Source organism: Gadus chalcogrammus, chromosome 3 (assembly GCF_026213295.1).
Source record: "Gadus chalcogrammus isolate NIFS_2021 chromosome 3, NIFS_Gcha_1.0, whole genome shotgun sequence".
Classification (NCBI taxonomy): Eukaryota; Metazoa; Chordata; class Actinopteri; order Gadiformes; family Gadidae; genus Gadus; species Gadus chalcogrammus.
The window spans coordinates 9197302-9221981 of record NC_079414.1 but is presented as its reverse complement, the minus strand read 5'-3'; the positions used below and the strand labels follow the sequence as shown (position 1 = coordinate 9221981).

The 24680-nt window shown below is 46.5% G+C and overlaps 2 protein-coding genes across 2 annotated transcripts in view; one reads left to right on the top strand and one right to left on the bottom strand.

Moving 5' to 3' along the window:
• Nucleotides 1-24680, bottom strand: part of mrpl45 (mitochondrial ribosomal protein L45) — a 66304-nt gene that overhangs the window by 7617 nt on the left and 34007 nt on the right.
• Nucleotides 5418-23157, top strand: LOC130379218 (puromycin-sensitive aminopeptidase-like). Its single transcript, XM_056585910.1, is given in 26 exon segments — nt 5418-5763; nt 8315-8399; nt 8544-8621; nt 8823-8944; nt 9514-9621; nt 9955-10155; nt 10413-10509; nt 10602-10635; nt 11048-11162; nt 11769-11933; nt 13102-13206; nt 13326-13386; nt 13477-13586; nt 14982-15045; nt 15540-15679; nt 16773-16907; nt 18870-19089; nt 19762-19904; nt 20133-20154; nt 20157-20188; nt 20477-20581; nt 21112-21170; nt 21172-21209; nt 21212-21264; nt 21485-21532; nt 22427-23157. Coding segments are annotated over 26 exon segments (2784 nt in total). The 5' UTR covers nt 5418-5469; the 3' UTR covers nt 22577-23157.

Below are 24680 nucleotides of genomic sequence, written 5' to 3'. Positions count from 1 at the left end.
TGGGCTAAGGAATATTCACGTGATAGAAATAGATCTCGCATGTAATAAAAATAAAATATCTAAAAAAACAAAGTACACGACCGTCACGTAGCCAAATGGAAACGGCGTAAAGTACAGTTCTTTTTTCAAATATTTACTCAAGTAAAAGTAAAAGTATGTTGCAATAAAACTACTCCTCAAAATTACAATTTATCCAAAAGTTACTCAAGTATTTGTAACGGAGTAAATGTAGCGCGTTCCTACCCACCTCTGGTTGCCGGTCATTATCGAAAATAAACCCCTTCAGGGCGAAGCAGACACCTCCGCTGGGCGGGGCTCATCTACTGCGTAGGCGAACATGTTTGTGACACACGATGATCAAGCGTCAAGGTTAGGCGCGTTAAGGCGTATCTATCACGCGCTAACGCTGTTCAGTGTGGCCCACACTTTCACCTCACTGTCCTAAGGACATTGATTGGAATATAGTGTAGTCATTCTTGGATAAAAAAACTGTTAAATGAGTAATATTTAGTTCACATTCCTGACATGGGCTCAATAAAAGATCACTGACAAATACCAACATTCTCATAGAACCCAAGTTAACTCACGACTTCCTGCAAGCTGTTGTCCGGTAATGAAATAATCGGATTCAAACTTAAATTCACGTTGGTCATGTGCAAACACCGTGCACACCCCTGTTCTTGGGTGCTGCTCATTCAGAGGGCAACCTGAACACCTGTCTGGAGTGCTACTCATTCAGGTGCCTGCTGCTACCTGTCTGGAGTGCATCGCAGGGTGACACACGGCCGTACAGGTGCGTCTGGTGCCTGTCGGGGCAGCCGGCGTGCACACCCGGGGCTGGGCTCCAGGGACATCCACGAAGCTCCACGGATACGTCTTCAGTGCGGTTTCCCCCGGGTCATCTCATGCAGAGAACCAGATACCCATAAGTCCAGTTGATACTACCTTCTCTTGTGCATTACGCAATGACAACAGTGTTGTAATAATATACTAATAATAACACTCATGATGATGAGTGATATAGTTTAGGTCCAGAGTGTGTGACCGGTTACTCTGGTAATATCAGTAAATTATTAGTAACTTCCATAATGATAGTAACAGTCAAGGAAGAGTAACTTCCATAATGATAGTAAACAGTAGTAAATGATGAGAAACTTACAGCGGTAGCACGCTCTGTCACCAGGGAGTGTAGCTTCTCCTTGTTGAACCTTGAGAGAAGTGTGGACCGCAACAGTCAGAATCAACATACCCAACATACCCCTCCCTACTACACAGATTTACATTTAACTGATACTAATAGTCTGTTTGTACAACGGTTTGAGCAATGCATGTATAAGAAAAAATGCATGTATTTAGACATTTTACTGTGCACAGATTTATTACGGTAATTCTCAAAAGGTGAAACATCTGCTTTCTGTCAATGTAGTAAAACCTCACATTAAGAGTGACAGTTCAACCCGTCCAATGACAAGACAGGGGGGGCACGGGATAATGGCCGCAAAAACAAAGGAAACCCGATCAACTCTGAGCATTCAGTGCAACCCAGAAGGAGCACGCCGCATCGGTACCACCGTGGCCCCGGATCCCAGTTCACTGGAATCTCACTCGCCATGGAAACCACGGCCCTGCGGCTAAAGTACTTAGAAAGCAGTTTCCGCCAACACACCTGGGCACGCATATAAATCTTCTTGTTTACCACTCACATTTTCCCTGTTGTCAGAGAGAAGCAGGATAAGATTATAGGAATACACCCACTTCTTTATCCGACTCTATATCCTAGCCTTCCGGTTAGTTTATTTTATCCATTTGTTGCCTTATGTGGGTGTTTGTTGGAGGTAATTTTACTATATTCCTTAATTTTATTAGTTTTAGTTTTCTCACTTGAGAAGCGCAATTGTGACAGTAGGAGGGAGGAGGTGGAGGATGGGGGCGGGTGCAGGAGAGGTTGAGGAAGAGGGGGAGGGAGATGCAATGTTCTTACTGTGTGAGGGCCATGTGAGCCTGGATGAAGATGTCCTGAGCCAGTTCTGGAAATGTCTTGGTATTGAAGAGAGGGTCGTGCTCTTTGATCTTACGTATCCTGTGGAGAGAGTCAGGTCTAGTTTACAGTATTCTTAGGAGAGAGAAATTCAGGTCTAGTTTACAGTATTATGTGGAGGGAGTCAGGTCTAGTTTACAGTATTTTGTAGAGAGAAAGACAGGTCTAGTTTACAGTATTATGTGGAGAGAGTCAGGTCTAGTTTACAGTATTTTGTAGAGAGAAAGACAGGTCTAGTTTACAGTAGTCTTTAAAGAGAGAGTTAGGTCAAGTTAACAGTATTCTGTAGAGAGAGTCAGGTCAAGTTAACAGTATTCTGTAGAGAGAGAGTCAGGTCTACTTACAGTATTATATGGAGAGAGTCAGGTCTACTTTACAGTATTATGTGGAGAGTCAGGTCTACTTTACAGTATTATGTGGAGAGAGAGTCAGGTCTAGTTTACAGTATTATGTGGAGAGTCAGGTCTAGTTTACAGCATTCTTTGGAGAGATTCAGTTCTAGTTTACAGTATTCTGTAGAGAGAGTCAGGTCTAGTTTCCAGTATTCTGAGGAGAGAGAGTCAGGTCTACTTTACAGTATTATGTGGAGAGAGTCACGTCTAGTTTACAGCATTCTTAGGAGAGAGTCAGGTCTAGTTTACAGTATTCTGTAGAGAGTGTCAGGTCTAGTTTCCGGTATTCGGAGGAGAGAGAGTTAGGTCTAGTTAACCGTATTCTGTGGGGAGAGACATTTCTGGTTTACAGTATTAGTGTTGTGCAAGTCAGCATGTTGTCCGAGACATGTGACCTGAGACATGTGACCGATGATGAGGGAACTAGAAGTTTCCCTGCAGAAGCAACAGAGATGTTGGCCAAGACCAGTCTTTCCCAACCTTGGGGGACAGAACCTTGTGTGGGTTCCGTTGCTTACATATAACCTATACATAACCGATATTTGACTAGGACATCTCTAAAGCATGACGTTTCTCCAAATATAAACCGACCAACTGATTCATAGCCACAAGAAAACAAACATTCACCTGACCATCGATATAAGGGCAGAAAACTGATGTTAAAAAAACTAGGTTTCAAGGAAACAGATGCTCAACAGCATTAAGGCAGAGGATTTTCAGACCTAGAAATTGGTGTCACGGTTTGACTAGGTTTGGGATCCCCTGAGGCTGGCTAGTGCTTATGAAGTAACGCTAGGCTACATACGCTAGCGGGAGGCCAGCGCCTGTCTCAGCTGCTCCGTCCGCTTGCTTCAGCCCCCTCCCTGGAGAGGGTGAGAGCCTGGCGTCCCCCTGGGAGGGATGTAGGGGTCAAAGATACCCGTGGGGCTGAAAGAAAGAAAGAGACAATAGCGAAGAGCGGAAAGACAAGGGACAGTTGTGATAGATATAGAAACAACCTGGGAACAAATAAATTTCGTTTTTACAACAGAAGAATGTCCTTTTCTGCCTTTTTGAAGCATTAAGTGGAAGTATTTTTTCTGAGTGCAAATCGCTTTAAAGCCACTTTTTAATGATTCAAAGTGAGGGAATTTGATTTCTCCCTTAATCAGTGTGTGAAATTTCAACTCAGTTCTAGCCGAAAGTCCAGCCTACATCCATCTGTCACAGCTAAGGGTTGGTTACTAGTACATGTGTGTGTAACCAATGTCTGGGTGGGTAAAGGGACTTGGTGGCTGCTTCCTGGCTGGTTTTCCCAGTGTGGGAGGTCGCTTAATTACAGCTTGGTGAGTAACAGACTAGGTGGTGTACAAGTGTCTGTGTGGCTTGGGTGGTGCAACAGAGACAAGGTTGCGTTGTGTGCGTTATGTTTTGCCAGTGTCTGGGTGGGGGTTGCATAACAGACACTAGATGGTTTGTTCTGGGTGGAGCTACTGTGCAGGAGATAGATGTGATGGATCGCTCCACGTACTGCTGGCGGAAGACGAGGCCAGCGGCCCGGGCCGGGCCTCTGGGTCGGCCCTTGGTCTTCTACCTTAATTCCCCACGGCCGGGCGGGATGAAAGTGGCGCTTCTTTCCACGGGACGGGTTACACACCAGCGGGTGAGGCTGCCGCACATCACCCAGCCATCAGCACTCTGATAACACATGGGTTCAGTCAGTGTAAGAAGCCATGGTCCCTGAGACAGAGGCTCAGTGAGCCTATGAAGGGAGTAGGATATTGCACGTGGTACTATTTAACCGGTTTTGACCGAGTCCCCATCTTAAAATAGAGCAGCCATTTAATTACCCTTCTTGATAAGGAATTCGAAAAATATTCAGGTTAACATGATTGTTGAATATCGAATTAGCAAACTATGTCAAAGAAAAGGTTTGGTTGACATCGTATATTAAGGGTGTTCATACTTTAAATCACATATTTTATACCTCGATATTTATAAAAAAAATACAAAATATAGGTTCTTACTGTAGATTAAATAGCAACGTTTCAAGGCATTTTGGAGATTACCATTTTAGAGACGAGGGTTATCTTGACCCCGATATGATCACGATTTTACCTCACAATATGAACATGATGTAAAACAGTATTATCCCAAGAAAGACAAATGGAATTAACAACCCTATTCTCATGACAAAGCCTAAACAATTAAGATTCAATATTTAACATAGTAGTTTGTCTATCCAAATGAGATCAATGATATGTGCGGTTTGAAGGCCAAATATAAAATGTCTTAGTGTGGATGTACTTCACATGTAGCTATAGGTAATCTTATACTTCTTATTACTGAATACATGATTCAATATATTCTTAGGTTTATTCATATCTCATATGATATGACAGTTAGTCCACACATCCATCCTAATAGAAAAATGAAGGGTTGTAAAAACGCCATGACGTTACACATATATACGAATTAATTAGAAATAGCATTTGCATTACATCTATATCGGGTAGTTCATAGGTTTAGAGATTATAAATACCTTTAAATTGTTACAAGTTGCTCGATGCAACGCGATCAACGTCCTCCGTAAGGGCACCGCCATCTTGGCTGTACTTAGAGGTGTTCAAGAGCGTCCTATAGCGCACTAGGATGCGCAGTACGGTCACCAACCCGTTTTCCCCGTTTTATTTATGTAGTTATTAGAATATTATTATCATTATCATAAAAAAGAAGGAGTATATTGTTATTATTATTATTGTTGTTCTTATTCTTTGTTCTTGTTATTACTATTGTTCTTGCTCTGTTCTTCTGCTTCTTCTTGTTCTTCTTGTTATTATTATTATATCACATTCATAAAGGGGAAACAAAACTTGTTTTCCTCATATAATTTTTACAAACAGAGAGTTATTTGCTATATGAACGTGTCGAAAATGTCGTGCCACAACGCGCTGACGTCTCCGGTGTAGAGGCGACGCGCTGACGCACCGCTATCAGTAGTTGTTTGGTTTTGAAGTGAGAGGGGAGGACTGAATCGGGGCAAACAGAGTACGGATTTTTATGTTGTTGGTTCTGGGCCGCTGGGTCTCACACGCATTCATACCAAGAGTCTCGACGTGCTTTCCAGCTCTGCTGCCGAGGACCATTTTGCGTAACTTCAATAAAATCAAATTCATAGTTCACATCCATAGCGCCGTCTCCGTCAACGCTGTCAGCCCAAACAGAGCGACCATGCCTGAGAGGAGGCCCTTCGTCCGGCTGCCCACTGACGTCTTCCCAGTCAACTATGGGTTATGTCTGAAGCCCGATCTCATTGACTTCACGTTTGAAGGAAAACTGGAAGCTGCGGTTGAGGTGTGTAGTTACGGCGCCAGTGAATGTGTGCATTGATGTGTTTGTGCATGGCGGGCATCTTGTTATGTAATCAATTCAGCGAGCCAGCTAATTTGCCATGTTGGAAGGCTAGCGGCAGACTGCTAGCCATCTACCCACTAAGCTATCGCAGATAGCTAGCCATCTAAGCTATCCCTGACAGGTAGCTAGCAATTAAGCTATCATAGATGGCTAGCCTTCAACTCACTAAGCTATTACATATAGCTAACCTTCTACCCAATAATCGTTTCACAGATAGATAGTCATCTATCCACTAAGCTACCAAATATAGCCAGTCATCTACACACTAAGCTATCACAGATAGCTAACCATCGATCCACTAATCTATCACATATAGCCAGTCATCTATCTAACAAGCTATCCCATATAGCTAACCATCCGCCTAACCGCTAACTCTAACAGAAAGGTGACAATCTATCCACTAAGCCGACCCGGACAGATACCTCGCCATCTCCCCACTAAGCTATCACAGATAACGTTGCTAGCCATCTACCCACTAACCCCTACTCAATAACCCCCACAGATACCTAACCATCCACCAACTTTGCCACCCCTGACGGATAACTCGCCAGCTACCCACTAACCCCTACTCAATAACCCCCACAGATACCTAACCATCCACCCACTTTGCCACCCCTGACGGATAACTCGCCAGCTACCCACTAAGCTATAACATAGACCCACTAGCCATCTACCCACTAACCCCCACAGCTACTAGCGATCTACCAACCAAGCCATCCATGACACATAGCTAGCCCTTTCACCAACCTCCCTATTTTGTCTTGTGTACACTCAGAGTTCCATCGGTACGGCTCAAGTGCCCCTCATCCCATTGAGTAACACCAAACTAGAAATTGTATTAATATTTGCGTGGCCTTTTTTGGCTTTATTATTTTTCAGTCATAACTTTATTGGCCTTAGCTTTTAATATATTTTTATACTGGTATAACAAATTACTCCCTGGAACCTGCTCACGTACCCTCTAGGATGCGTCCACCCCTGGATTAGAATCACTGCATTAGGGTTTTTCACCACAGATAGCTAACCTTGTGGCCCAGATGACGACACAAGAAAGAGTTAATAATGAAGACAGCCCAACGAGTGTTGACGGAAAACGGAAAACATCGGTCTGTGTTCCATTTTAAGAACGGATGTTTGGTGTGTGTGTGTGTGTGTGTGTATATATAATATATATATATATTATATATATATTTATATATATATATATTTATATTTTATAACTAGCACGGTTCTCTCATAAGGTTGTCTTTCTTGCATCATGAGATATGCTGGCCAACAAACGTTGTGTAATTTTGATGTGGCCATCAATCCAACATGCTACAGCTAATGTTTGCTATATCATACTGAATATAGCTACCTTTTATCAATTATACCTGTGTATTCAGTATGCTGCTTCGGCCAAGATCTGCTGGTATTTATCTCTACTAGTTTGACATTCATTCAATACCATTATCACCAGTATCTTTGTTTATCAAGTAATTGTTTCGACAGGCTGTGAATATCACTAGACATTGTGTTATTCGATTGTGTTTTATAATGATTGATAAAACAAATCGAGAAACGGCTCTAGTTTATCTTATATTGTTCCAATACATTTCATTGTCTGGCCACTGCACCGTGGGTTTGTGTTCATCTTTCTGTACAGTGTCGATAAAGCGAGGGTTTTTAGGATATGAAACGTGGGGCTTTTTGCTGTGTCCCGTGTCTCTCACTCTCTCTCTCCGTAGACGAAAATCCATAATCTGCCAACATAAGTCCGATCTGAAGTCATCATGCTATTCACTCTGTCAGAACCTTATTGGAACTCACACATTTAGAATTTTGATTTTGAGTGAAGAAACACTGGGAAAATCCCAGTTTTCCTATTCTGTGTTTCCTTTTTTTCCCCAAGGATATAATCCACTGTTATATTTGTGTGTATATAAATATTTGAAGAATCCTCTGCTGAGGTGAAAGACCAGCTTTAAAGCTCCTTTAAGGCATGGCATCCGCAGGTCTATTGTTTTGCTGACAACCGTGGCCCGGTGCCATCAGCCAATGGGTTTGTTCTATAATTACTGCCTTCAATCTCCCGTGTAATACTCTGAATGCCCTGAGCTGCACTTTTCCTATTCAAATCACTAGCCCATGATCTCCAGGAGGTAGCCTGGTAGCTCTGTCCTGTTAACGCTGTGCTAGCCTGTTTGCTCTACCCCGAGTTTGTCTGTGATCCCAGTGCATGTTTGCCTCCGGTACACATTAGCCTTTAGAAGGTGTTAGCCTATAGCAGGTGTTAGCCTATAGCAGGTGTTGGCCTCTACGCAGGTGTTAGCCTAAAGCAGTAGCCTTTAGCAGCTTGGCTCAGGTTCTGATTGGATTTGCCCCCGCTGGTAGAGTGCTACATTTGTCTCTGGATACTGGAAAGGCTGATATGGACCTTTCCATTATCGGTCGGTTGTAGAGTTCAGATGGATAGGGTCTGTGAGTTGTACTGAGTGTGTTGTTTTCCCAGGTGACGCAGCCCACCAACCAGATTGTGATGAACTGCGCTGACATCGACATCATCACAGCGTCCTTCGTACCAGAAGGGGGAGAAGGTGAGGGTGAGGGAAAGTTCCACTCCTTTACAGCCCCCCACCCCACTGTCGTGAAGTTTTGAATTAGTCTCATCAAAAGTCCCGAAACCCAACCCACATAATGCCCTGGATGTTTGAGTCACGTTTTCGCCGTTTGTCTTCCAGAGGTCAACGCAACAGGGTTCAACTACCAGAACGAAGACGAGAAGGTCACCCTCTCGTTCCCCAGCACCCTCCAGAAAGGTAAGCCCCCTCCTCTCTACCCCATGCTTTGCAAGGCCGTCGTTTCTTTTGTTGCTGCGGAACAAAAACAAACAGCCGCCAATTGTGTGTGTCTGTGTGTGTGTGTACATTTACTTGTTTGTGTGTGTGTGTGTGTGTGTGACATTGTGTGTGCGCATACTTTCTATTTTACACTTGTGTGTGTTTATCCCCCACCCCCAGGGTCGGCTATATTGAAGATTGACTTTGTGGGGGAGCTCAACGACAAGATGAAGGGGTTTTATAGAAGTAAATATGCAAGTCCTTCCGGGGAAGTCCGCTACGCTGCTGTAACACAGTTTGAGGTACGCCAACACACACACCAACACACACACACCAACACACACACACAACATACAAACACACAAACGTGCACACCAACGCACACACACACCAACACGCACACACACACACACACTAACACGCTCACACACACCCACACACTCACACTCACACACACACCACACACACACACACCAACAGATGGTTTCCTGGGAGTAGAGGAGCCTCGAGTCTGCGTGTTGCAACATGGCCGGTTGTGTTGATGATGTCCAGAAATGGCCCAACACCTCTGTGTCATTCTATTTGTGTGTGAGTGTGTCATTCTATGTGTGTGTGTGTTGTTGAAGCTCAACAACAAAAATTTGTACAAAACAAATCGAACATTTGAAACGTGTATCAGTTAGTGCGCTCCTTGACCTGACATGGTCATCCGAACTGTCTGTGTGGTGTGGCTGTGCGTTAAGTGCCTGCAGATCCTTGCTCCCTTGCTGATGTTGTCTACTCTGACCCCTTTTCTCTGACTCCACCCCCCTCCCTCCCCGCTTGGTTTCCCCATCCCCACCCCCTCCATTCTGGCGCCTTCCCATCGCAGGCCACGGACGCACGCCGGGCCTTCCCCTGTTGGGACGAGCCCGCCATCAAAGCCACCTTCGACATCACCCTGATCGTGCCCAAGGAGCGCGTGGCGCTGTCCAACATGGTACCCGCCTGTTTCTGATCCACTCAACCCTTGAAGTTTTATTTTTAGTTAAACAAAGCATTTTATTCTCAGTAGTATGTCGAAAAAGGCGATCTATGCATGTCATTTTTACTACAGCGTTCTAAGAAAATCTAGTGAAATGGAAATTTAAAGACCAAGTTAATGCATGCATATATCTTTCAGAAGACTTTTTCATACAAATGATAATTGCTGGCGACCTGCGACCTTCTCGCTCCCCTTCTGTGACCCATCTATGGGTCGTGACCTACCGGTTGAGAAGCCACTGACCCAGTCCTATGTCCTAACTGTGTGCCCCGTGTCTCTCCGACCCAGAATGTAATCGACAGAAAGCCGTACCCCGAGGACGCCGGCCTGGTGGAGGTGAAGTTCGCCACCACACCCATCATGTCAACGTACCTGGTGGCCTTCGTCATCGGAGAGTATGACTTTGTGGAGGGGCAATCGTCCGACGGTGTGCTGGTGCGCGTCTACACACCGTTGGGCAAGGCCGAGCAGGGGAAGTTTGCGTTGGAGGTGAGACTTTAGACTTTTACCACCACATGACCATTTTGGGTTGGCAAGTTAACTGGGTTTTAGGTTGGCAGGTTAGGCTTCAGATCTTGATCGACCGGTTTCCTTTATGATGGGTAGCCGGTTACCTTTCATTCTTCTTAGCTTTGTGTTTAGCTTCCTTCCGTGGAATTAAACTGCCAACATCTTCTATTATTCATGAAGTTATATCTGGCATTTATCCATGTTCATATACATCCCTCCCCCCATTGTCTTTGCAGGTCGCTATCAAAACCTTACCCTTCTACAAAGACTACTTCAATGTTCCCTATCCGTTGCCTAAAATTGATCTCATAGCCATCGCTGACTTTGCCGCTGGTGAGTGGGGTTGATTTTCGTTCCTCCAGTAGAACATGCTGTGGCTGGACTGTGCCAGAGGCTCGTATGTAATGTATACTTCCTTTTTGCAGGTGCCATGGAGAACTGGGGTCTGGTCACATACAGGTACAGTGTTTAGTTTGGGGCTCCAGACATTGATCAAAAAGAAGGGATTAACATCATAATGTAACAGTAGTCACTGTTCTGGGCTGCCGTGGCCCGATTGTTGCTTTAGCTCAGGTGAAGGAATTAAAGGGGGCTTAGGGCATTTTGCACATGAAATTTGAATCAACCTCCGTATTGGGATGTAGGGTTAACTTCGATTTCTTTGTCTTTTATTTGCATTTCATTTGGCGCGTAGAATATTTGGTGAAATACCCTGAATGTATTCCACGGGGCAACACAATGCCAGAAAGCCCTTGTGTAAAACAATGGCATTTCCTACACTGGTTGACTGTCCACCGTCCTTATGGCTGAAGCATCTGTCTGTTGTGCTGAGAGTTGGGGTGTTCATGTTGTGTTCCCCGACCCTTCCAAGGGAGACGGCACTGCTCATTGACCCCAAGAACTCCTGCTCCTCCTCTCGCCAGTGGGTGGCTCTGGTGGTCGGACACGAGCTGGCCCACCAGTGGTTCGGAAACCTGGTCACCATGGTAACTATCCACACTGAACCCCCGCCTAGCGCTTTTAACACGTGTTAAACTCAACCACCATTCCAACTTTGATGGTGGTAACCATTGGTGGTAAGTAACCATCAAATCTTCCTTAGAAATGGATTGTCAAGTGTTGCTATGGCACCTGGTCGTTGACAACAGCGTTGCTAAGGGCCCCGGCACTGAAGTACAGTGTTGCTATGGACGCTGGCCCTTCACAACGGCGTTGCTACAGGGCCCGGTCCTTAACCACGCCATAACTATGGCCACAGGTCCTTAATGACCAGCCTGGCTATCGGTTAGCAGCCCAACGTGGTACGTCTCCTGCAGCGTCGCTGTTATGTAACCCAGCAACGCCAGGAGGAGTGGAACAGGTTGCTGTGGTTGCTATGCAGGGATGTATGTAGGGTTGGTGAGTTTCCAACGCTGAGCACAACATTCCTGCACTCTGGTTCTTGTTGTGCAGCTGGCTTAGAACAATATTGTGATTCTCAGAGCTTGTCACTGTAAGCTTACTTGAATAAGTTAAATAAGTGATTGATAACAGCACCCTGTTTTAATGTGTGTGTGTGTGTGTGTGTGTGTGTGTGTGTGTGTGTGTGTTAGGAATGGTGGACCCACCTGTGGCTGAACGAGGGCTTTGCGTCCTGGATAGAGTACCTGTGTGTGGACCACTGCTTCCCCGAGTACGACATCTGGACCCAGTTCGTCTCCGCCGACTACACTCGTGCCCTGGAGCTGGACGCCCTGGACAACAGCCACCCCATTGAGGTCAGATACGCACACACTCGCACGTAGACACATACATGCACCGGCGCACACACAAACAGACATACGTACAGGCAAACAAGCACGCACACAGATATGTGGCTCTTACAATCAATGACTCTCACTTACTAACACACCCACACCCCTATGAGACGCGCGCGCACACACAACACACACAGGTTACATAGGGCTGGGCCCTCAGAAAGGGGAGGATATGTAGGGAACAGTGGGGACTAGCAGGTCATAGAGTGAATCAACGGTTGCATAACACTGTTTGAGCGATGCAACATGCTCCACCGCATACAAGGGTGTACGACACTGAGAGATGCATAACATGCATATTAATATTTCATTGTGTTTACTGTAGTGCAACCACATGTGCTGCTGAGTAGTGCTTTTAGTTTTGTCAAGAATAACCTGTGTGCGTGTCTGTTTTTCCCTGAAATGCAGGCTTCCTTTTTTTTGTTGTAATTTGTAAAATAATACTGCATGTAGAATAGCCAATGTGAAAACTTGTGCAACACTGTAGTAGCTATGTTTACTGATCTGACTTCCTGTTGTTGTTGTTATGCGAACTAATCTGACTTCCCTTAAACGCAGGGAATGGTTTCTGTAAAGATAAGAATATATCAACCAAACTATTACCCCACTCATTGACCATTTCCTTGTCAACATTTGATGGCTAGATAATATTACTGATCTGCTCTTTGACCACAACATATACTGTTTATCCGGTACCTAGCCAGGGAACCAGACATGAATCTTCGTGCTCATGTTTAATTTGCACTGGTATATTCATCTGCCCACCTCCTACTCCCCTTCAGACAGATTTCAAGCAGGCCTGGCCAGATCGGGCCAATCAAACACGTTTATCAAGAACGGGGCGGGTTTGAAACCATGTCTGAACAGATGATTGCCTCCTGGATCCTCCTTGAGGGTCAGGGTTAGGGCAGGTGCAGCCAACTAGGGACATATTCTCACAGAGAATCTCTCTTACTGAGAGCAAACAGAAGCCTAGGCCATCTCCAACTAATTTCTAAACTAATGGCTCTTAAATCGTACCCAACACACTTTTTCTTTACAGAGAGCTCCTATATGAATATAATAATGTAAAAACCCTAGAAATGATGCCAAATTGTGTGCCCCGTAACGTTCCCTGTGCGGTCTGCAGGTGAACGTCGGCCACCCGTCGGAAGTGGACGAGATCTTCGACGCCATCTCCTACAGCAAAGGCGCGTCGGTCATCCGCATGCTGCACGACTACATCGGAGACCAGGTAGATCACCCCAGCCCCCCACACCTTTCTGTTGCCACACCGACCTCCATGTTGTTACACTTCCTTTGGTTTACTTTGCTGCCGTTTGTGAGCCATGCCTCTTCCGTATTTTGTTGTAGGATTTTAGGAAAGGAATGAATGCCTATCTATTGAAGTTCCAGCATAAAAATGCATCGACAGGTAAGGCACACACAGGCTGGCGGCCTTGTCATTGTCCAGAATCGATTTGATTGGTTCCCCACCCTCTCTGACTCCCCGCCTCTCTCCCAGAGGACCTATGGGACTGCCTGGGACAGGCGAGTGGGAAGCCAATCGCGGAGGTGATGAGCTCTTGGACCCAACAGATGGGCTTCCCTATTATAGTAGTGGACCAGGAACAAGTAAGCCTCGACCCCCACCGCACCCTCTTACCCTGATGTTTACCCTCTGAAGGACCACACTGAGTCAAGGGCAAATATTTGATATCTAATTAAAGAACTCTGGCCCGGCTGAAAATACTAGCTGCTTACGGCCTCGCATACCATTTTATCCATCTATATCTGTATGAGATGCATGCCTTCTCTGGACTCTGTTGGCAGCGTTGGTTGGCAGATGAAGACGGCAGACTGTTAATGTTATTACTGCTGTAAATAGAAAGTTGTAATACTTGTTCCAACTGAAGGGCCAGGGGCAGGGATAGCGTCAGGGTGTCCAGCCAAAGGTATGGGGTTCTCCAAGTGTCCACAGTCTACCTGGAGGCATCCTAGAACGAGAGGCCCCCTGCAAGTGTACCTGCTACCCACATGTAGCTGTACTCAGTCACTAATAGGGGTGTAACGGTACACAAAAGTCACGGTTTGGTACGTACTTTGGTTTTGAAGTCACGGTACGGTACAGGACGGTCCGGTTCATAGTTAAGAGGAAAATTAAATAAAACTGCTTGTTTGTCAACATTGGAGAATGGCCGTAGATCAGCAGCCATGAAAACACCAATAGCCTTGTATATGGCTAGCTTGCACAGCTTGCTTTTTTTTTTCACATCAACCGTGATAGAAACACCTCAATGGTGCCTTTTTCAAATGCGTGTGCATGTTAAAGTGCTGTTCGTAGACACGGTGAGCCCTCTCCGCAGCTGGAGAGCCTGTCGGAGACCCTCTACTTAGCTTACGATGAGCATCCAATATTTTTTAACTATCCGCCATGCAACAGAGACAGCAAGGGCTGTGATTGGTCCTCTAACAAAATCATTTCCGGAATCACTTCTCTGGTTTGACTTTTCACCTTATTTACTTTGTACATTGTTTAAATGGCGCATTAAGGACCAATAAAACACCAAATAAGATTTGAAAAGCTTTGGAAGTTTATTTACAACGCTACTTACATGGTTTGTTGTCAACATATAAGATCCATCGGGCGGCCAATTGCATTGCGTATCCGACAACCCAGACGGAGAACTGCGAATGCTCGAGGATTACGGAGTCGGAGAAGTATACTTTGGCTATGGTCCGTGGGGAACTCTGACCTCAGGTTTTAAATTCTGCATCACATAACAAGCCTTTACATTCGCCATATAAACGCTATGTCCGCAACATTTACGCACTGCATTTCACCTCTGTAACCACCCAGAAGTGCCTGTACCGTGACGGTTCGGTACCAATACGTGTATCGTTACACCCCTAGTCGCTAAGTCTCTTTGGATGAACGGGTCTAGGGAGTACTCAGTAGTTATAGTAAACAGTGTGTGTGGTGCAGCATCTCATGGAGCCAGCCTGACCTTCTGACCTTCTGGTTCCTAGCAAGGAGACGACCGCATCATCAAGCTCTCTCAGAAGAAGTTCTGTGCCAGTGGACCACACACCGGTAAGCTGGGTCCACTTCTACTAATGCAACACTGAGTAGCTGTCACATGACCCCAGGGCTTGGCCCATATCTACGATCTCACTGACGAGCACTCACATGACCCCAGGGCTGGGCCCATATCTACTATCACACTGACTAGCAGTCACATGACCCCAGGTCTGGGCCCATATCTACTATCACACTGACTAGCAGTCACATGACCCCAGGTCTGGGCCCATCTCTACTATCACACTGACTAACAGTCACATGACCCCAGGGCTGGGCCCATATCTACTATCACACTGACTAGCAGTCACATGACCCCAGGGCTGGGCCCATATCTACTATCACACTGACTAGCAGTCACATGACCCCAGGGCTGGGCCCATATCTACTATCACACTGACTAGCAGTCACATCACACCAGGGCTTGCTACGGGAACTTGGTATCTCCTGCACATGTCAGAAGCAAGTGCATGTGGTGGCTGACGGTGTCTCCTCCTCTGCTGGCCCAGCCGAGGAGTGTCCCAGTTGGATGGTGCCCGTCAGCATCTGCACCAGCGACGACCCTAGCCACGCCTGTCACAAGGTGCTGCTGGATGGAACGGACGCCACCATCACCCTCAACAATGTCCGGCCAGACCAGTGGGTCAAGGTACGTCCTGTCACACCAGGCTGCCCCGCTGTCACCCTTGGCAACGGTTCAGACTTGAGCCAGGTCGAGCGCTTTGGTGAGGGGGTTGGTGGGAGTTGTAGTTCCTGGAGGTTTTAAGGTCCTGAAGGTGGCAGGGAGGCAGAGCACTAGTTTGAAGAGCTTTTTTTGATTTTCCTTTTAGATATTTTTGTGCAGCTTACACTGAAGCTGCAATGAATCTCTGCAACCCGTATATATTCTGCATCTCGCAATTAAAGATAAAACTTGACTCATACCATCAGAGGTCACTTCACTGTCCTTGCAATGCTTTCATGGACAACATACACCTGGGTCTTGCCGTGTTCCAGGCTGAAACGGTTCTCTGAATTGTGTTTTTAGGAAATGTAATTTTTTAGGACTTAAACAAAACACCTATTTCCCTCATGCAAAGTTTCGGTTTTCAATCATTGAGTATTCTGTTCCACCACATCCTCGTCCAACCATAGCCTGTGGTTGTGTGTTTAGCATTAACAAGCAGTAAGCTAGCCATGAGCTGAGGTTGGCGACCTCGGCGTCCTCCTCTCTTCATTCATTACCCTGTGCTCGCGTTGTACATATTTACTCTAGTCTCGCCACGCCTCAGGCTTTGTGTGCATTGCACAGACTTGTGAGATAAACGGTGACATGACTTTGAGAAGAACAGATTGCGGATGGGTCGCTCGCTAGCTAGGGTTAAAGCTTCCAGAGCTCACATAGCCTGTAGCATACTCTCCAAGGAAGCTCTGTAGGCATAGCTGTCTAACACCCCCTGCTAGCATACCCTGGGCTAGCATACCATAGGCTAGAACGCCGCGCAGGCTAACCCTTCTGTCTGGTGCTATTTGCATGATCAAACCAAAACCTGAAGGATCAAATCCGAACATTTGGTAGCATAAGAATATCCTGTTTCACTTGGAAATACGCCCTAGATCACAAAAGACAAGCTCCCCACGCTCCGTCACGTTGTTGCTAGAGAGATGCAGACGCACTAACCAGTTGACAAACTAAAGTGTGTGTGTGTGTGTGTGTGTGTGTGTGTGTGTGTGTGTGGTGTGTGTGTGTGTGTGTGTGTTAGATAAACCCGGGTACCGTAGGGTTTTACCGGCTCCAGTACAGCACCTCCATGCTGGAGAGTCTGCTGCCGGGGGTCCGGGACCTCAGCCTGCCCCCTGTCGACCGTCTGGGACTGCAGAACGACCTCTTCTCCCTGGTGAGTACACCCACACCTGGATGCACACACGCATACATAAACACCAGTGTTCACGTTAGCCGGCTATAGCCGGACATTGGCCGATTGCACGCACGCATGGCCGGTATAATAAAATGTAAACGGCCCACATGTCCGAGAAAAGAAAAAAGAAGTTTGCATTTATGTATGAATTAATCAGTAGCATATGAAAACCAGTAGCGGTTCCTGGCCGAGCTCACCAGGGAGGCAAACACGAACGCGGATTCATGAACGCGCGCAGTGCCCGCACATGCATGTTTTTCTAAAGCGTAGGCCACTACTTAAAAAAAAATAATTATCTTGCGTGACGCGTTGTTTGGAGGCTAAACGCGACGCAAAACGCGCAGGTTGAGGTTTTCCCGGAACGAGGCTTTTCTCTCCAAAACAGGATTAAAGCATCTATCAGAAACCGCCTAGCTCTCACTCGCACGTCTTCCCCCTCACACACGAGTCTTCACCCCCCCCACACACACACCGTGTCATGTGACCATTTCCCTGCAGCGCAGCCGGAGTTGGAACACATCTGCTGTGTGGAAATCACTTGGAGGAGGAGGCTTTGATGGGGCTAGTGTGTGTGTGTGTGTGTGTGTATTAGGGGTGTGGGGAGGGGGGCTGTGTGTATGTGGGGGGAGCTAGATCTCTGTGTGTGTGGGGGGGGTTAGTCTTGGTGTATGTGGCTACGCAAACGTGATGATGATTAGCCGACCAGGCGGCTGGTGTTCACCTTCCTGTTACGCATTAAGCGGGATGGGTTACTCATTACAGAGCACTGCAGCGGCCTCTGTTTAGCCTGCATCTATCTCGTAACAGGGACCAGCTCAGGTTAGCCCTAACTAGTGCAGGGGCCGTGTCTTTAGGTTGCATGGTGTTGCTTCCAGTCTTGACTGTTTAATCATATAGCCCTTAATGACTTGAGGACTAGGAGAACTCTCCAAAAACCATTGGGAAGAAACCTTTAGAAGGATCACATAAGAGGGACCACTGTGTTAATGTGTTTAGGGTACATTGTGTGTGTTGAGGGTACATTATGCGTGTTTAGGGAAGTTTGGTTATTATATAGCCTTTTCACAAATGCACTGTAGAGTGGACATTCTCCGGATTATACCCGGACGTATGCGTGAATGTAAATATCCTACCACTCTGGACTAGTTTACCTAGAGTTAACTGGCCAGGCCCCCAGTGTAAAGTTCGGAGAGGCGTAGAGTTCACGAGGAACGAGTGGCGTGTGGAGGATGTTTCTATCATGCGAGTTTTGTGAAACCGTGTAGCTGCTTCGTTCTTTTCTCTCCTCGCCTTTATTTTGCGTTTCGACTTCTTTCTGCTTTCTACTCATTCGTTGATATTGCGAATAAGTCTAAATAAGTGCAGCGTTGATATCACCGCTAAAAGAGTGAGCAAGAGTCACTAAGAACCTTATATCTTCGATGAAGACAGCGACTTCCGCTTCTGCCTGAGGTTGAACTTAAATTGACCTTGAACGCCCGTGGATTAACTTCCTTCCAAGGTTACAAAGAACACAAGTGGGCTTGGGTGTTGACAATGGAACAGAGATGTGTCTGCCCCCATACAGCACGGCTGATGCTATGAGGTCAATGCTATGAGTCAACCTGTTAACCGGGGAGTGACACACTTCTGTTGGTGGGTTTGGATGAGCAGAAAGGAGGTGACTGGTGGATGCGAACCACCATGAGCTCATTTCATAATCTCTCTAATCCTCTCTCTATGTCTGGCTTCTCCTTGTGAACTCTCTCTGTCTGTCTCTCCCGTTCCCTCTGTGTCCCTCCCTCCCCTCTTGTTTTATCTGTCCCTATCCCGTTCCCCCTTTCACTCTTTCACTCTCTTTTCCCTCCCTTTTGTCACTCGCCTCCCTCCCTCTTTCTCTCTAAATGTCTCCTTTCCTCATTCTTTTGCTTCCACCCTCTATTTTGGTCCCCCCCCCCCCAGTCCCGTGCAGGGATGATCAGCACGGTGGATGTGCTGCGGCTCATGGAGGCCTTTATCAACGAGCCCAACTACACGGTGTGGAGCGACCTGAGCTGCAACCTGGGCGTGCTGTCCTCCCTGCTCTCCAACACAGACTTCCACGAGGAGATCCAGGAGTTCATCAGGGACCTGTTCACGCCCGTGGGCCTTAGCCTGGGCTGGGACAGCAAGCCCGGGGAAGGTGAGGCCAAGAGGGTGGGCTGGAACAGCAAGCCTGGGGAAGGAGAGGGCAGGCGGGGTGGAACAGCAAGCCTGGGGAAGGAGAGGGCAGGCGGGGTGGAACAGCAAGCCTGGGGAAGGAGAGGGCAGGCGGGGTGGAACAGCAAGCCTGGGGAAGGAGAGGGCAGGCGGGGTGGAACAGCAAGCCTGGGGAAGGAGAGGGCAGGCGGGGTGGAACAGCAAGCCTGGGGAGAGGGCAGGCGGGGTGGCGCAACTGGTGGACCGGAGGTCAAAGGTGTGCCTCTGCAGAGTGTGCGCCTCACTTTTATGCCTGGAATGCTTGGCAATAAAAGGAAGGCTTTTTGTATGACTAGAAGATAAGAATACAAGGGTACAGATATCAAATATAAGTACAAGATATTAAAGCTGTGAATACAACGGTATGGTTTTAAAATACAAATACAAGATATACCTTTTTATTATATATTTTTTTATTAACTATATACAATATAAATGAAAGACATTTAAAAATATATCTATCTTTGTCTGGACTGGTAGCTATATGTATAGAATGCAGATATTCATCCTTCTATTTATCTATCCCTATCTTCATTCTGATTTACCCCTTGGAACCGTCCAATGGGAGCCCTGTACGGTTTGTCGTCGTGGTAACCAGCGTGTGTTTGTTGTGTAGGCCATCTGGAGGCCCTGCTGCGGGGCCTGGTCCTAGGGAAGCTTGGCAAGGCGGGCCACAAGGCAACGCTGGAGGAGGCTCGCCTCCGCTTCAAGGAGCACGTCGAGGGGAGGCAGGTCCTGTCTGCCGACCTCCGCAGCCCGGTGAGAAACACCACCAAACAGCACTGCTAAAACACACTGATGAACCACCGCAACCCAGCACTGCTAAAACACACTGATCCTGCTTGGTTGGACCAACTCCACCATCGCCATGAACCTCACCACACCCATCACTGCTAATGCACACATTGATCCGGTTTGGTGGCACCAACATCACCAAGACTCTTGAGTGTAGAGGATGTGTAAACGTTGTCTTGTGTTCTTCACCAGGTGTATCTAACGGTGTTGAAGCATGGGACAGTGCAACACTGGACACCATGCTGAAGGTACAGACTCTCTGATTGGCTGCCTTCCCTCTTCCCCAAATTCTCTCTCCCCCAAATTCTCTCTCACCCTCTCTCTCACATCCGTGACTCTCTTGGTCTGGCTCTTTCTACTGTTCTCATTGCCTTTTCTCTCTCATTATCTCTCGCTCGATCTCTCTCAATTCCTTTCTCTCCAATTCAAAGTGCTTCATTGAGAAGGCAAATGAACAAAGCCAAAGCAGAACAAGATACATTCAAGATAAATAGTCTGAAACACCCGATACAATAAACAACCCACTCTGTCCCCAGCTCCACAAGCAAGCAGACATGCAAGAGGAGAAGAACCGCATCGAGAGGGTCCTGGGAGCCATCTCCGCCCCAGACCTCATCCAGAAGGTGCTCTTCGCCCTGTCGGTACGTATCCCCAGCCATCAACGTTTTCACACCCCTACTGCGTGGGGCTTGCTCTCCAGACTGGAGTGAATAAAGGTTTCATTACCTAGGCTGTGCTGGCTGGTGTTTGCTCAAGCACCCACGCTGAAGACACCCACGGGAACAGCAGCAACCCTGCGTGTGCAAGGGCTGTTTGCAGAGTCGTGACTTGAAGGGCCTCTATTTCACCACCATATGTGAGGTTGATCTAGCCGTTAAATAGCAGCTCAAATCCATCCATAGTAGAAGGGTGTTCAAATAAGGTGCATTTAGTGCCCAAGCTGCCATGAAAACACGGAAGCCTGAACCGAACGCGGTTGCACACCTAGGCGATCATTGCGGCTGAAACCGGGTTTCAGGTTGGGTGAATTAATCCTGCGCTGTCGCCTAGCGTCAGATATTCACGTCACACCCGATGACGACCGGTGCAGTTAGGGGGTGCTGTTGCGCAGTTTGATTCAAGATTCCTTCGAGAGCCAGTTTTTTGACGTGTTGTCTTGGGGGTTGTGTAGGACGACGTGCGGCCCCAGGACACGGTGTCTGTCATCGGGGGCGTGGCCGAGGCAGCAAGCAGGGCCGGAGGCCGCCTGGAAGTTTGTGAAGGACAACTGGAGGAGTTACACAACCGCTACCAGGGCGGCTTCCTCATCTCACGCCTCATCAAGGTGGGCGCGGCCGTGGATGGACGAACGATATTGGATAACTTTGCATACTAGGAGTTGTTATGTTTATGAATGTTTTTGTGGGGTTTAAATTGTGAACGTTGCAATCGGCTTGAGGTATTTCTTTGTCTCAGTATTGAAATTGTTCGTTTTTTTATCGTGTATTCCGTCACTAATAGGTTAATTTACTTGGTTACCTTCTACTTTCATTGTTTTTTTGCAGCTCTCTGTAGATGGATTCGCTAATGAGAAAATGGCAGCTGAGGTCAAGGTAGGAACATTTTTATAAAAATAACCGAAACAATGATGTTACTGTGTTTCTGTGTTGTTGTTTTTTTTTTGCTATCGTCACGATTTAAATAGTTTGATATCAAGTGACGTTGTTGAATCGAGCCACATATTTATGACCGGGGAACTGATCTTGGATAACTTCCACCTCTGTAGATAAAGAGGAAGAACACAATTTAGTGTCAAAGTACCATAAAGCCAAGATGACAGCTCCATAGTGAAATAAAGGAGAACTTTGTGCTGCCTCGTCTATAGTCCAGATCTATCTTCTTGAATGCTTAAAAAATCCACACGGTGTAAAACTATGTATATTTGTTGACCGTAGAAATTGGACATTTGGACCAATATGTAAGCCAGTATTTTGCGGGGGAAATCTGCAAGTTAACTCGTAACATGAAGCTGTATTGAAATCTAAGTAGTAGAGTGACACTTGGTCTTTAAAATTCTAGCAAATCTCTGTACCCCAGGTCGTGCAGCACTATTACTAGTTTTGTGTAGCTACTCTAGTGTTGATAGTGGGCGTTGATTGTTCCCAGCCCGTCTTTGATATATCAGATATATTTATATTCAATAGATTTGTTGAGTACTTCTTCTCAATGGTCAATTACCGCCTTCAGCAGTCTGTTATATCTGAAGAGCGTCCCACTGCTATGAATGACAAACCGTTGCTATGGACACTATTCTCCACCGCAGAATAGATCTGAACTTTATATCAATATCATTGTAGATGAAGACCATCCATTTTTGTTATATTTCTTGAACATGTAGCCGTGTAATAAGCTGATGACTCCCCGCGTGCCTTCTGGGTTTATTTTGCCATGGTGCCATCTTCCCGCCCATGACCCCCTCACACACCTCCTCCTCCTCTCTCATCCAGAGCTTCTTTGAGAGCCACCAGGCCCCCGCGGCCGAGCGCACCGTGCAGCAGTGCTGCGAGAACATCCTCCTCAACGCCGCCTGGCTGAAGAGGGACACCGACGACATCCACCAGTACCTGCTGCAGCGGAAAGGCCCTCCTACCGTCTGAGCCGCGCCCTGCTTCTTCACCACCTCCTCCTCCTCCGCCCCCCTGCCCTGTCTAGCAGCCGGCTCCCTCTCTCCAACCCCCCCGCCACGGGAGAGCAGATGAAACAGCTTCTTCTCTTTCTTTCTTTTCCTCTTTTGTTTTGCCTCTTCTTCAAAGAAACTGATATAAAAAGAAAAAAAATAACTAACGCAAGAAGACCAACGCCAAGAATTTAGCCAAGTATTGGACACCTAGAGACTCTGCTGCTACAGAGAGTCCTCGCTGCTCCCATTCTGCCCTCCCTCAACGCTAGGACACGCCTCCTGGGGACACGCCTCCTGGGGACACAACTCCTGACCAGACAACCGTCGGTGATTTCACTATACAGCACGCACAGACACACATGCACACATGGAACATTCACACACAGACTAAAACAACACACACACACACACACACACTGCTAGATTACTGCCCTGGTTCACTGGGCCTAATGCATATCCACCACCAGTTGTTTTGGAAAGAAACTGAATCCCGTGTTCTTCATGCATGATTCCGTGTTTCTTTGTGACCTTTCTTCCATTCTCAATTTCATGTCCAATCCCCCCGGCGACCTGTGGCCGGCTACGGGCTCGAGGGCCCGTGGGCAGAATGGGGCCGAGGCGCGCGGGCTCCCGGTTGACGGCGTTCTTCCGCTGCCCTGCTCCGCCGCTAACCTAGCGATTAGCATGAGCGAGCAGTGATAGCATGGTACTATGTTGTATACTGTATATTTGCAAGCATTGCTTGCGGACACGGTCCTGGAAAGCGTAGACGGCAATGTTCATGATGACCTGTCCAGCGCACCTCCTCCCCCCCCCCCCCCCCCCCCCCCCCCCCCCCCCCCCCCCCCCCCCCCCCCCCCCCCCCCACCCCCCCCCCCCCACCACATATCATCGACCCGTGTCTCGTTAGGCTCCGCCCGTACAGTTCCGAAGCGATCCAAGACCGCAAGGTGTGTAAAGCAAGCACCTCCCCCGCCTCTACAGCCACTCCCCTCAACAAAATGACTAAAAAACAAATCTTTCATAGGACGTCAGATAAAGTGATTTGTTTAAATGCTAGAATGATTGTGTATTCTGAAGAAGAAAATAACGTATTATGATTATGACACTACTTTTGGGGCCTTTTACTTTGAAATAACATCAGGTGATCCTGTAGAGTTGGCGCGATGGCCCGGTCTTTGATGTGATGTGTTCCTCTTACGCTGTTGAACTCAGAAGCCTTAAATTGGTCAACTGGTTTGCAATAATAATAATTATTAATATTAAGTGGTAGTGAGTTCCACGGGAAATCTAATGTGACAATTATTAAACTAGTAAACATCTATGTAGAATTTACCATTTTTGATGTGGCGCTGAATACTTATATTTAAAAAAGAAAAAAAAAAACATTACCGGAGAATATCATCCAACTTGCTGTCTTTACCCTGAAACATTTGTTGTGCTTTTATGATTTAAACATACAGTTGGTGTTCATTAAAGTGAGAGAGTACAAAATGTGTCCATTTGGTTCCATTGATTTTTCAGAATGTGGTGTGAGTGTTTATGGAAACCATTGATCTACAAATGAACACTCAATGAAACAGTAGAAGATATTTTAGCCGTGGCCTAGCAATCATGGCAGATTACTAAATGGCGAGACTTAAATGTGGTTGAGTTGAATGCTGTATAAAAGAATCAAATCAGTCTGAATTTAGCTGATTATGGAGAAAGAAATTCAATGACGCAGCCAGAAATGTAATTTTTTGATTTGATCCAGTTCAACTTTCTGGTGCTTCAACCTGGTAATGATGGAAGACTCATAGCATGAATGATGGGTGGGAATTTTGTTTTACTGAAATAAATGAAGTTGTGGTACAATAAAGCAACCTTCTGGGGTATATTTATACTTTAATTACATGACTAGTAGTAGTCACCACCAACTTTCAATTACTATGAACTGATAACATAATGTATCTGACGTAATATCTAATTATAATAAAACAAGTCTTAACATTGGATTATAATTATGTTTTATACGATTTTTAATCCTCGGTAGTCTGAATTGTATTTATTATAGTACACATACATTTTAATTATAATAT